The sequence below is a fragment of the Ipomoea triloba genome, chromosome 12, assembly GCF_003576645.1.
Source record: "Ipomoea triloba cultivar NCNSP0323 chromosome 12, ASM357664v1".
In the NCBI taxonomy this organism is placed as follows: domain Eukaryota; kingdom Viridiplantae; phylum Streptophyta; class Magnoliopsida; order Solanales; family Convolvulaceae; genus Ipomoea; species Ipomoea triloba.
In genome coordinates, this window is record NC_044927.1 from 28326018 (window position 1) to 28340316 (window position 14299).

General features: G+C 36.8%; 1 protein-coding gene across 13 annotated transcripts; it reads right to left on the bottom strand.

The window, feature by feature from the left end:
- Positions 1–180: 180 nt before the first annotated feature.
- On the bottom strand, positions 181–10921 carry LOC115998875. Of its 13 annotated transcripts, none has more exons than XM_031238544.1 (11): positions 10867–10921; positions 10551–10625; positions 9597–9702; positions 7057–7374; positions 6025–6178; positions 5621–5700; positions 4472–4671; positions 2304–4248; positions 1665–1801; positions 810–1046; positions 181–627 (listed from the first exon to the last, which is right to left on the bottom strand). In XM_031238544.1, exon 8 carries the CDS (start codon positions 3531–3533, stop codon positions 2346–2348), a length of 1188 nt encoding a protein of 395 aa, XP_031094404.1. In that variant the 5' UTR covers positions 3534–4248; positions 4472–4671; positions 5621–5700; positions 6025–6178; positions 7057–7374; positions 9597–9702; positions 10551–10625; positions 10867–10921; the 3' UTR covers positions 181–627; positions 810–1046; positions 1665–1801; positions 2304–2345. The 13 variants fall into 13 exon arrangements, with proteins under 13 accessions (XP_031094404.1, XP_031094398.1, XP_031094401.1 ...); XM_031238538.1 differs by having other exon boundaries at positions 7057–7382; XM_031238541.1 differs by lacking the exons at positions 10551–10625; positions 10867–10921 and having other exon boundaries at positions 2304–3672; positions 3780–3895; positions 7057–7382; positions 9597–10134.
- Positions 10922–14299: the final 3378 nt, after the last annotated feature.

A 14299-nucleotide genomic window follows, 5' to 3' on the forward strand; every position in this document is an offset into this window, starting at 1 on the left:
AACAAAATACAATAATCCTGAGCTTCTAGAATGACACTATATCTTCAAATTTATGAAAAACTTATATTGGGAAGCTGTGTTTGAATTTTTCAGTTCGGATGAACAGTAATTTACTGTTCATACGAAGAAAGAAGAAGAAAATCAGGCCAAAGGACATGGCTCTGATACCATGTTAAGGAATTGAAGGGAGAAAAAATTCTTAAACTGTTATTTTTCATGCTAACTAATACATCTCTATTTATACACATGAGTGAAAGACAATTCTGCACTAAAAAGTCTAAAAGAAACTGCTGCCTAACAAACCAAATAAGGCTGCTGCCTAACATGTTGTTGACTGACAAATGGTGCTGCCTAACATTGCACTAACATAATAATAAAACATAAATAAGGCTGCTGGTCTGCTGCCTAAACGGCTGCTGGTCTGCTGTCCAAAATATGAAATATTTCAACAATAACAAAAAGTTGGAAAAATATTAAGATGCAAACATATAAACAAGCACAAAGTCCAGATCTGAAGCCCTCGGTAGCCCTCGTCGTCACAGATCTGAAGCCATCAGTAGCTCATTGTCGCCACAGATCTGAAGCCGTCGTTAGCTCGTTGTCGTCGCAGATCTTCTCCTTTCGAGCCTATAAAGACACATGGAAGTAAAAATATCTTAGCCAAGTAAAATTAACAAATCAAGAATAGGAGAAGTAGTATAGACTTGCATGGCAGATGTGGTTCATTTTTGCAGTTTAGCCAAGTAATTTTCCATTGAAACAGTGATTCTTCCATTGCTGAAAACAGTACTATCTGCAGAGCTGCTTACCATCTTGATTTGGTAGGATTCTAGTTAACCTTTATGCTTAATTATGCTTTGTGATAGATATATTGTTCACTTGTCTCCTTCTTGGCACACTTAGCAGGACATGGAGCAAATCAGAAGTTCTATTGAGCCTAGTAGAAGACAATTATTAACTCCTAATGAAGTTCCATTGAAACAGTGATTCTTCCATGGAGAAGTATCTCCTCTCAATGTATCGAAAAGCGTTTGATAAACAGTTGTCTGCCCTTTCCATGAAGAATCACAAAGAAAGAGAGGAATTAGGTAGAAAAGAAATGATATTCTCAGAAGCAAATAAGCCTGCAGATTGCAAATCGACAGAAAAGCGGCCTGTAATAACTAGCACTAGTCCAGCTTTGCAGCCACAAGTTGTATATTATGCAAAATTTCTCCAAGTTGTATAAAATCGGGAACAATCCAGTAAAAAGAACATACAGTTGCCTAATGGTGATTTGCATTATTGTCTATAATCACACAAGGCTTATAAATTAATGATTCAAAACAGTTCTTATCATAGCAATTCACTAAGATCTCAATGAAAAACACTATGCAAACTACCAAGATATTTTAGAGGAATAGATCACATTTTTCAATATCACTTTCCGACAGACCCCAGCTAGGACATATAGATTTTCTCTTCAAATTTGAATATTAATTTGTGTTTCAATGGGAAGAGGAAGGATTAGAGGGGTAATACTACACAAAATCAACAAAACCCCAGAAAATTTAAAATAGTAAAAGAAAAAAAAAATAGATAAACAAGCTACTTTAATCCACCACAGTATTAACAATTACAATAGCTAGTAATAAACTTTTGAGAAGGTTAGCAAAACATCTTACCTGAGGTTGTTCCCTTTTTATTGAAAGCAATCAAGCTTTGATCCAAGTTTTATGAACTTCATATTGGCAACTTCAAGATTTGTTCCTCCTTGAAACTTTTAACTCTTATATATACTTCAATGTTACTCAATTGATCACTGCAAAATTAAATACTTGTGTTCATTGGCTGACAGACTAAAAGACCAAATACAACTTTAACTCTTATATATACTTCGTAGCCTGTATTTACGCATAAAAATAATGGAAATGAGGCATTCATGTATGTATGTTGCAGGAGCCACTGATCCTTCATCTTAGTGGGTGGCGAACTGCAATTGCTGCCACCTACCTCACCACTTCTCACTAGACTAGAGACTCTATGTGTGGTGACAATCATGCATTCTATTTCTTTTTATTTCTAAAAAATATAGACGAGTGTGCAGTGGTTCTAGAATATTGATTTGGAAAACAAGAAGAGAAAATAAACTGCAAGTGACAGACACTACTTTAATACACAGGCACACAGCTAACAACACTGCCTTAATTTTAATTTTAGAGGCATAAGCATTTTGAGAGAGACTGAAAAAATTGATAAGCTAATCAAATAAAATTGATTCACTGCAAGGCAAAGTAGAGGAAATGATCGTAATAGAAAATCACCAAGGAGATCGTAGCAGTTGTTTTCGCCGCAGTAAGTGCAGATCAGAAAGGAGAGATGCCGATTTGAACTCCCCCCTCTCTTATTTTGATTCCCTCTTGTTTTCCCCTTTCCTCAGCCTGCCTGCTTGACTCAGGCATGTTCCCCTTTGCCACTCCCTTGCCCTTCTCAGGCATAGTTCCAGCCTGTTTGCTTTCCAGTTGTTGTGCTTTTTCTCCCATCCCCTTGGAATTGGGGACTTGACCTCCAGTTCTGTTGTTCATTTCATTTTTCCCAGAAAAGTTCAATGTTGCATGATCTGCAGCCAAGAACTTGCCTATTGGCCTGCATATTTGTTTCAATGCTGCCAGGTTGAACAGATTAGCACTTAGCATGGGTAATTGTATCCACACTGCAGCTAGACTAGACTCCTTCTCAGTTGAGAAGCCCAGAGTCCATCTAAAGATTCTCATAGGGTATTTCCCTTCAAACAATATTTGGTCCTTCATCAGAATTTCTAAACAATCTTCCTCATTTGAAAATGCCAATGTGATATGCCTCGGGTCAATCCACCCAATGGTGATAGACCCTTTTAAAATAAATTTTTCAGCAAAATGCCTCCTGATGTTGTCCAAGTTTGGCCTTCCCCAGGAGAATTTTCCTATCAGCAGATGATCTTCTATGATGTTCAGTTGCTTAATTTCAGCCTCCTCAAACCGGATTGCAGGGAGGCCTCTGTGTACCTCAGTCACTTTGTCTCTGATTTCTGGTTGTGCAAGGCCAGCAAGAACACTGACCCCTGCCTTTGCAGTGTCTTTTGCAAATAGGGATGCATATCTGGGCACTGTTGTTTGCCCTTGTTTTACACCCCTGATCTCCTTCCTTCCTCCAGTCCCATGTCCTTGTACATTATTCTTATTTGCATTCACATTCCCTGCAGTTGCTGTTCCATTCTTCTTATAGTCATTTTCACAAACACCTGTTGGGCTATGCTTAATTCCCTGGCTGTTATTTGTAACATCCTTTTCCTTACTTTTCCCGTCAGTTCTCACATCCTTTCTCAAAGATTGAGATTGAACGTTTACCTGATCTTTATTCTTATGATCCTGCTCCCCTGCTTTATTATCCTTGCTGTTGATGGCCTTCCTCCTCCATACTTGCAATGTGCATAGTTCACCCAAAGTTCCCACAAAATCAGAACTGGGAGCCTTTGTGCCACAAACATCATCATCCTGTTTTTCAACTTTAATCATTCATAACAAACATGTCTTTCACTCCTCACTTGAATGCCAGTTCCCATAGCTTTAGCAAAATAGTCCCACACATGCCTTGTTGTTTCTCCCAGTCCAAACACATGCTGCATATTGTCACAACCTGGATTCACCTGCAATTCTTTCATTTTCACCTAAGTATTCAGACCTGAACCTTCAATCTCAAAACAAATTTTCAGCAGCCATCTCAAAAATAAAGAAATAAATAAACAATTTAAATTAATTTACCTTATGCAAGGACAACCAAATCAAGAATTGCATCAATAATGGACAACATATTTCTGACGCAGATTGTCTTGCTTTTAAAAAAAAAATATTTATTTGATGAAACTACCAATGTTGCCCTGTACATTTCAACAATATTATCAATATTCAACATTAATTTGTTTCATACCAGTATAATCAACCATCAAACGGTTCAACAAAGCTCTTTCACTGGTATTTCAAAGAGAATCCATAATCAAGAACTTAAATTACAACAGCAGGAAAGACTAGATCGAAAGAATATGTAAGCAAAGATATAAAATCTTGTCAATTGAAAATAATTCTATCTGTAAGCTGAACTTGCTTGCTTTCAAAACTAATAATATTAGTTCCAGCTTTTGAATTTCTATCTGTTGCTTCCTTGGTAAATCCCATTGGAAATATGCTTCGCTCAAGCTTCCGCACAGCAGTAAAATGAGAAAGCATCCCCAACCTTATTAATTCAGAGGTTAAAGTTGGAGCATCAATATGAAAGAGATAAGGTGAATGCATTCAGTTGCCTTTAGCAAAAGTCAGCTTAATTGTTGCAGTGGTTATGACCTATGTACTAGCACTACTATGCAAACATAAATTATAAGTGGGAAAAACAACAATTATGTAGCTAGTTTGATTCATCATAATCAGAAGAAGCAAATAACAAGTTAAATAGATTGTACCTTGGCCTTGTGACAGCAGATAACAGATGCAGATGCAGAATACAATTGTTCTTCACATTTATTGCTGCAACAACCACTGGAAGAATCTCTGGAATATTGTCTTTGAGGCCTCACACGTTGAGGGGTTGGACAGCTAGGAAAAAATTGATAGCCAGGAAGGACTCTTGATTTTCCTCTTCACAAGAAAGAGCTCGAGTGCACTGCAAATTGTGAAAATACATTGGAGTCAGTTCAAATAACACAGGTGATCTAAAGTAGCAGAGGATAGTAGACACACATACAGAACATTTTACAGATACAGGCATTCATTCCTAATCTGGGAGTAGATACATAATCCAATTTCAGGGCAAGAAAATTTTCTAGCATACTTTGCATATCAATCTTTGGAAAAGACTGAATGCAGGCATGAGATGCTAGAATAAGAACTGCTGAAAAAGAAAGTTCAAATATGGTAACGCATACCCGAACATAACTACTACTAACTACTAGAAAAGCCAGACTTTGTCAAATTCTTTTGAGATTTGTCAGAACTGAGAGCAGGCTTCATTGTTTTAAATCAAGCCAAGTTCTGCTCTAATAACTACTGAAAAATAGCAAATATGAGACTTTAATTTTGTAAGCAGTTTAAATGCAAACAAACGCACTTTAAAGCAATATAAAGCAATGTTCATTACAACAGTTTTCATAGCAGTCAAAGTAAATGTTTGTTTACGTTCATAACACATGTATATAATATTCATTAAGACCATATGTAGGCCAGAGTTCACAGTTTATCAATTGTCTTCCAACAAAGAATGCTGAATAGTTAATGTCATAGTTTTTTCCTATTCCTCTAACTCTCATTTAGACTTGTTTCACAAATTAACAAATATGTACATAATTCATAACAATCATGTGCGCATATCTTTGCACAAATGCACATCTGCCCTCTTTCTTTATGCTCTTTCTGTTTTCTTTCTTTTTCTGAGGTGTGAACATGCCTCACAATAACAACAATAAATAATTCTCACTTATTCCAAACAAGAAAAGGCTAAAGATCATACAAGCATGTGAAGATAATTGTCCTTCTACACTATTAAAAGGCTAATCCTAATCCATTACAGATCATGGATTTCTATAATTCTAAAAAAGGGAAAGAATCAAACATACCATCCTCTTGAACCTGCAAACCCCCTTTTACCTAATTACCTGCAATTCTTTCATTTTCACCAAAGTATTCAGACCTGAACCTGCAATCTCAAAATAAATTTTCAGCAGCCATCTCAAATATAAAGAAATAAATAGACAATTTAAATTAATTTACCTTATGCAAGGACAACCAAATCAAGAATTGCATCAATAATTTACAACATATTACCAGAAATTAAATTAGAATTAATTTACCTTAAACAATTAAAATTAATTTACCTTATGCAAAGACTCCAAAGGGTATTAAATTATTAATGATTAAAATTAACAGCACTTTGCAGCTTCCTCCCTTATGGATAATGTATAAGGCAGCATAAATTACATGCACTGACAACAGAACCTTAAAATCACTATAGAAAACTCACCAGCCTCTCTTGCTCTGATGATCGGCCAGTGAAGCAGCTTTTCTTTATTCTCTTGATGGCAACATCTATTCCTCTCCATTTGCCATGATAGACAGTGCCAAATGTTCCATAACCCAATTTCCTTCAACTCTTCAAGGTCTTCATTTTTTATGATCTGTAATGGCAAACCGCAAACTAGAAAAGGTTATCTAAGAAAGGGAAGAAAATCATAGAGTGCCCACTCAATGTTTATTATCATTAAAAAAAAAAAAACAAGTATTCACAACTCTAAAGTGTGAGAAGCAAAAATTAAAACAGAACACATTATTTAGATTCCATTATTTGGTTGCTATAACATGTGAGTATGTGTGTGTATTAAACTTTTAATGACTACAAATTACAGCAGTATATTAACTTAGCTGCCCTTAGAATTCTAGGATAATCTTGACATATCATCAAATAGGCATAAGTATTTTCTTTAGGCTTTACAGTCAGATCTTGAAAGGAAAAAGAACATAAGCCTGCCATAATTACATGCTTTGCAGTCTGTAAATACATTGCACACAATATAATACTACTCATCAAATCAGTGAAAGAGGCTTCATGAATAGGGCTAATAAAAACTCACAATTGAATACCAAGTGACAAAATAAAAGCCTGCAATAAAATAGAGAGGAATTTGCACATGTAATTGCGAAAGATCAAAACCAAAACCAATGCTGCAGTGGAAGCATTAAATCCTAAACTGTAACCTCAAAATGCATAAACTAATCAGACATAAGTAATCCAACAATAGGTTGCAAAGCTCTAGTAGCAAGAACTTCTTTCTTAACATAACACCAATATAATTAGTCCTAGCAGGTACCCAAAAAATGGTAAAAATTATCTAAATAGGCAGAAGATGCATACATTAACTTCAAATTCAAAAGAAACCAAATTTCTGACCGCTTCATAGTGTATTGCAGAATCTTCAGAGCGAAGCATATCTTATGTTTCTTATTAAAAATAAGATATATGAATTAATTGTCCCTTAAATAATATATACATACATACCGGTGGCAGCGGCAAGCGGCGAGCGGCGACAACTGGAGACCGGAACCCTTGCGGCGTCGACTGGAGACCAGAAACCTTGCGGCGAGGGGGCTGGAGACCGGCGGCTACTGCAGCGAATGGCGAGGAGGCGGCTGTGCGAGGCTGTTTTGTTGGCTGGGGAGGATGGATGGTGGAGATTGGACGGCGACGGGGCTGGAGGCGTTAGATCTGGACGGTGACGGGCTGCGGCGTTGGACGACGAAGGAGAACAGCGCAGCGAGCAGAGAAGAGACCGGCAGTACTAGTGTTGGACTGGGGAAATGATCCTAGAAAGGACCCCTGAAAGCCTTTGAACCAACATTTTTGTTATAATTTTGCCACAGAAGTTACTCAAACTGATTGGCCTAAAGTCATTAAAAGAGGAGGGGTTTAGGGTTTAGGGTTTTTTTTTTTTCTAACAACTGTAATTTCATAAATCAAAAAAAGAGTCTATACACACAGGCCCCAAAAGTGACCACTGCAACCAAAGAGGCTAGAAGCCTTTACTAAATCTGCCCAACTGCTATGTACAAACCAAGAGCCTAGAAGAGGCTAACAACCACAAAGAGTTCTAAATGCATAAATCCTATTCTCCCTAATCATCTATCAAACTCAAAACTATCAATCATCATGTTTTCAGTCCCACACAAGAGGGTGGGACCGATACCCGAATAGCTATAACCAACAACCCTCTACCCTTGACACAAGTCTCAATCCCCGGGGTACAGAGCTCTGTATTTTCCCCCCAAGAACCTTTATGAAACTCATGCCAAGCAATAGATCTCACCAACCCCACCCTTGATCCCACCAATCACCTCCAAGTGTACGGAGCTCCGCATTTTGCCACCGGAGGCTTAAGACCAGTGAGACCAAGCAATGGCTCCCTCCCAACCACCCTTAACACTCAAGTCAACCATCCCCGCACAGATCTCTGTGTTTTTACCGGGGTAGGCCTTGCAACTCAAATGCTAAGCAATGGCTCTCCATACACCAAACAAGTCCCATTCCAATCCCTTTTTTCTTTTCAATTTTTCTTCATTTTCAACTTTTCATCCACCATCCAGCCTCACAACATCAATTCAGCATATTTCATTATCATCTACTCAAGAGTACTCCCACCTCAATGTGTATGCTATACCAAAACATGTGAGACACTCATAAGATCAATAAATGGGTTAGGGAGACTAAGGATGTATGCAAAAAGAACCCCTGTATGCAATAGCCCCCCTTCCCAAAATCAAAACACATCACAGTTGAGCATTATATACAACTATTCTCTCCAACATTAATGATCACAAGAAAACAAAACCAGCTCAACCACTTTTGGTATCATTGCTGTGGAGCTGTGTGTTCCTGTTGCTGCTGTGTTTCCTCCTCAGTCACAATCTGACCTCCCTGGAGTCCACACTACCAGCCTAAATGTCTTCTCCTCTCCTCTTCTCTTTTATCATAACAAAAAAAAAAAAAACTGCGCATGTATATACACCAAAACATAGTTCTGTACAAATGGCCTGAAAGTGACCATATAATCAAAGGGTACAAATACTAACTCATCAAATCATACTATACTAAAGGTGCAAAGCACTAAAACACCCTAAAGTACTCAAAGGANTTTTCCTCCTTTTCTTTTCCAAAGATTCTATTATCAACATTATGCTTTTTCTTCTCAAAACTCCTTCCACCCTCTATTATGTAGACCAACCCTAGCTGTACAGATCTCTGCAGTTTAACCAGTAGGGTTTATATAGTCCACACCATAGAGCAATGGCACCCTCAACCACCCTCAAAGCATATGCAACTCCCCAAGGTACAGAGCTCTGTATTTCATCCAAGTGAAGCTTGAGAGCATAGCTTTGAGCAATGGTATACTTACCCACCACCACCCTTAGATCACAGGGCACCCACCCTCCTGCAGATCTCTGCATGGTACCGGAGGGGAGTGTTTACTCCCGGATCTAAGCAATGGCCTCTCCCTCACTCCCACTGCACAACTCACAATTCATTTTATTTTTTCATATACTGCTCCTCAAACACCTTCCAACCACCCTTAGAACCTGGAAAGGTCTCCCCCTACAGATCTCTGTAGTTTTCTGGAGGAAACCCCTTGCAACCAAGAACTAAGCAATGGCTCTCCCTACACCAACTTCCTCACCAAATTATCCACATCAAAGTTCTAATATCACAGCAATGATAATTCCCATCTCAGAAGGCATTTCAACACATGCAAACATACAATATCATCATAAAATAGTAGCACCCATTCACACAAGCATGCACCCTCCCCCCCTACCTCTACTGAGCCCACCCAAAGGGAGATCAAGCATTGATATCAAGGGGAAGACTACACTCCTTTTAGAGCACCTGCATGTGAGTAACCAGCACCTTAGAATCATAGCAAAACCAGCCTCCTTTTTGCTAAAACTTGCAGATCAGCTGTCCCTAAACCCTTTGATGATAATCAATGAGAAGGTATAATTGCAGTTTATATATATAGCTAAAAAAAAGGTATGTATCGAGATTACCGTTGTCTTCAAGATGTAGTTTTCTTTTTCCACATATATTACTTGAAGTTTTCATCTTTCCTCCAGAAAACTACAGAGATCTGTAGGGGGGAGACCTTTCCAGGTTCTAAGGGTGGTTGGAAGGTGTTTGAGGAGCAGTATATGAAGAAAAAAAATGAATTGTGAGTACAGTTTTGCTATAAAAGCAGACAACATTTAAATGAGAGAAAATTAAGATGAAATAGATGTACAATGAAATTTTACAAGAACATGTGCCTTATTAAGCTTTTAGAAATGCACACTAGTACAAAATGAGTCATTTGCGTCTTTACTAAATGATAATATGCATCTTTACTGGTCAAGACGCGTATGACCCAGACCCAGACGCTGAAAACTGCCAACTTTACGCGTCTTTACTTTTAAGACGCGTAAATTGGACAATAGGGGGTAAAGACGCTTATAGTATTATTTTTAAATAAAAAAAATAACGGTAGGAGTCTTCTCCTTTAAGGTAAAAGACTCCTACAGTTATATATTTTTTAAATACTAATTTATTTGTATTTATTAAATTACCAATCAACAAACCATTCAACCAAAAATATAATAGGATTGTTTAAAACTAATACAACACAATAAATATATTCTAACATACATAATATTCTAACACAATATAATAATCCAACACTAATAGATATAATGTAATTCTATCTAAAGACAAAATAAAAGTTTATACTGGAAAAAATTACTGACCTGTCTATAAACAAGAGTAGGTGCATCCTTCTAGGAATGAAAGTGTAATAATAAAGGGCTAATTTAAGGTGAAATGAAAGTGTTGAAAATGCTATTAACACATTTTTTGAAGCAGGAAAATAGTTCATTCAAAGAAATTAGAAATATTTTATTCAAGGAAAATAATATAATAATAATAATACTAGGAAGTTAGTCAGTAACATAAGTTAGGGAGGATGAACTTACATGAATCCAACCCAGGGGAAGAAGTGATTTCTTATCTTGCACTTTAAATATGTCCTCCTCATTCATGGTTTGACACTGGAGGAGACATGTTAATAATTCAAGAAGCCAATGCAAATACTATATATATATATATATATATATAAACAAAGTGCAGACTGGATTCAAGAAAACACCAATATATAATAATTTCTTAAAATTCGAAATTATTAATTTATAAGCCCTAAAATGCATTATAATTCCTAAAATATATAATAATTTCTTAAAATTCATAATGTATTAAACAATAATTCGAAATTCGAAATAAATAAAAAATTACCGGCGGAGGGTTGGCCGGCGGTGTCGCGGTGGCTGGGCGGCGGCTGGCCGGGCAGGCGGTGGCTGGGCGAGCGGGCGGTGGCAGTGGGCGGGGGCGAAGCCGGCTGTGCGGGCGGTGGCGAAGCGCGGTGGCTGTGCGGGCGGTGGCGATGGGCGGTGGCGAAGTGCGGTGGAGGTGCGGTGGCGGGCGGTGGTTTATTTGAAGAAGAAGAACGAAGAAGGATAGAAGAAGAAAACGCAGATCTGAAATTTTCTTGAGGACGGTAGGTTTTATTAAAAATCTACCGTTGGATTTTATTTTTTTTTATAAATAAAAAACCAGATATGAATTCATTTAAAAAAACATAAAATATAAATACGACGTCGTATATATTTTATTTCTTTTTATTTTTTTAAAATATACAATACGAGGAAGATCCGACGTCGTATTTATATTTTAAAAAAATAAAATATATATGACGTCGGTTCGTCCAGGAACCGACGTCGTATATATTTATTTACGTTTTTTTTAATATTTTAAAATATAAATACGACGTTGGTTCCTGGACGAATCGACGCCGTATGATTTTCGTATTTTTTAAAAAATTATTTAACGTCTGTTTTGTAGGAAAACTGACGCCGTATCCGTTTTTAAAAAAAATTATAAATATAAATAATTGTTTGACGTCGAGTTTTTTGTCGGTTTTCTAAAAAACTGACGTTATTTAGGCGACGTTAAATGTGTTTTCTGTAGTAGTGCCAGTTAGCATTTGATCTCATTTTTGCTATAGCTATTTCTCATCAAGCATATACAAAAACCAGCTACTTTCTTAACATCCATGTGGAAGTGTTAATCGGGACACCGGATGCCACTTGACCACAAGGTCTTTGGCAGTATATTTGTTTATTAAATTAAATATTATAAAATGACATTTATACATACATACATACATACATACATATATACATACACATATATATATATATATATATATATATATATATATATATAATTTCTATTTATTGGTTAAGTTTTTTTTATAAATTGAAAAATAATATGAATTAAATTCATATTTTTTATATTGTATTTAGCATTATTGTATAAACTTTCGTGAATTAAATTCATATAATTTTTATAATATATTTAGCATTCTTTTCTATATTGCACGTGGATTTAGTTTTGAGAAAACCTGTCTTTAATAATGGTTAAATATACGTAACACTTTCAAGAATAAGTAATTCAAGGGAATTAAAAGTTTTGATTTATGGGGATAATTGACAATTTGTGAGTGAGACTAAAAATGTCATATACAAAGAAATTTTCAATAATGTGTAATATAATTTCAATGTTAATTGTTGTTTAAAATTTATTCTAATTTATTCTAGAATGACGTTTTAGGCAAAGGAATTTAGCAATTGGCAGAAATTTCTATGTGTCGCCAAATTGTGGTGAACTGTTTTACCTAGTACTGTCAAAGTGGGCCGAAGCCCGCGGGTTGGCCCGCACCCGCCCCGAAGTGGGGCGGGTTAGGGCTACAAAAAACATGGCCAGCGAAGAAGCGGGCCTAACGGGCCTAGCCCGCTAAGGCCCGCAACCCGCGCGGGTTAGCCCGCGCGGGCTGTGGGTTGGCCCGCGACCCGCATTTTTTTTTTAATAAATATATGTATATATTGATGTGTACACAATACACTGTGTACTGTGTACTGTGTACACATGAATATATATTCATATTCATGTGTACACAGTACGTGTACACATGAATATTATATTCATGTGTACACAGTACGTGTACACATGAATATTATATTTATGTGTACAGAATACTTTGTGTACACATTAAATTATTAAAAAAATTAAAATTAAAATTAAAAAAAAAAAAGGAAAGCCAAAAGCCCGCGTGCCAGCCCGCGGGGCCCGCGAACCCGCGCGGGGCGGGCTAGGGTTGTATGAATCCTAGCCCGCGGGCCTAACGGGCCGGCCCGCAAAAGCCCGCTAAAAATTAGGCCCGCGGTGGGGCGGGCCTAATGGGGCGGGCCAGCCCGCTTTGACAGCCCTAGTTTTACCTAAGGTGTCTACTCGGTTTGGGGACCGACTAACTTTTAAGTTATCAAATTGGTTGATGGAGTGCAATATACTTCTTTTAGAGATGCATGCATGTTATGCACGAGGACTGATTGAGGATGATAAAGAATATGTAAATGCAATTAATGAGGCATTACAATGGTCATCTGTATATTCTTTAAGGAAACTATTTGTAAATTTGTTAATCTCAAATGCAATGTCCAAGCTAGAGATGGTATTGGATGTTGTCTGGATACATCTTTGCAGAGGATGTTAAATATAATGCTAGGAGAACTATAGCAGTTCCAGGTACCCATATATTTCTGTTTGTTCCTTTTAGAATTTTTACCAATCTTATCGCTTAATGTATTACTTTTACTCTTCATGTATATTTAGTTCTAACAGAAACACAAAAGAAGAATTATGTTTTGTCTGAAAATGAAAAATTATTGAATGCTTGGAACAAGTCATTAGCGGATTATCCACCAATGCCTATACCAAATGGAATTAGTGATTGTATTTTTGGTAATTGGTTAGTGTATGAAGAAATGACATATGATTAGCAAGCCTTAAAAGAAAAACATGAAATTTTGGTAGCAAAACTAATTGATGAACAGTTAATTATTTACAATAAAGTAATAGCAGATGTTTAGAACAATAAAGGTGGGTTGTTTTTTTGTGGAAAACAATATCATTTGCTTTAAGGTCAAAGGAAAAATTGTTTTAAATGTAGCATCTCTGTAAATGAAGACTCAACATGCAACACACAAAAATTGCTTTGATGCGTTGGATAGAACAATGAGAGTCCTAATGAGATAATGAGATTCTCTTTTTTGAATACTACTACTGAGGCTCGAACCCACCACCTCCCATATAAAGGGAAGGGTTTGATGCCATTGGACCACAAGGTCCTTGGCACCTAATGAGATTCTCTAATCATACATGCTCAAGCATGACATTTGGGGGTAAAACAGTTGTCATAGGTGGTGATTTTAGACAAATACTTCCAGTCATTCCAAAAGACATAAGACAATACACTACAAGCCAGTATAAATTATTCGTATTTGTGGAATAATTGTGAAGTCTTGCATTTAACCAAAAATATCTGATTGTGTAGTATTACAGCTGAAGAAGAAATTCAGAAATTACAAACTTTTGTAAAGTGTATTGCTGATTTGGGTGATGGTCAACTTGGTGATAACAAGGACGGAAAATGCATTATCATTATTCCTTCACAGTTTGTATTGCAAACCCAAGGTGATCCCATCAAAGAGATTGTTGATAACATCTTTGGTTTAGGGTTTGGGGTTTGGGGTTTGGGGTTTGGGGTTTCGGGTTCGGGGTTTGGGGTTTGGGGTTTGGGGTTTAGGGTTTAGGGTTTAGGGTTTAGGGT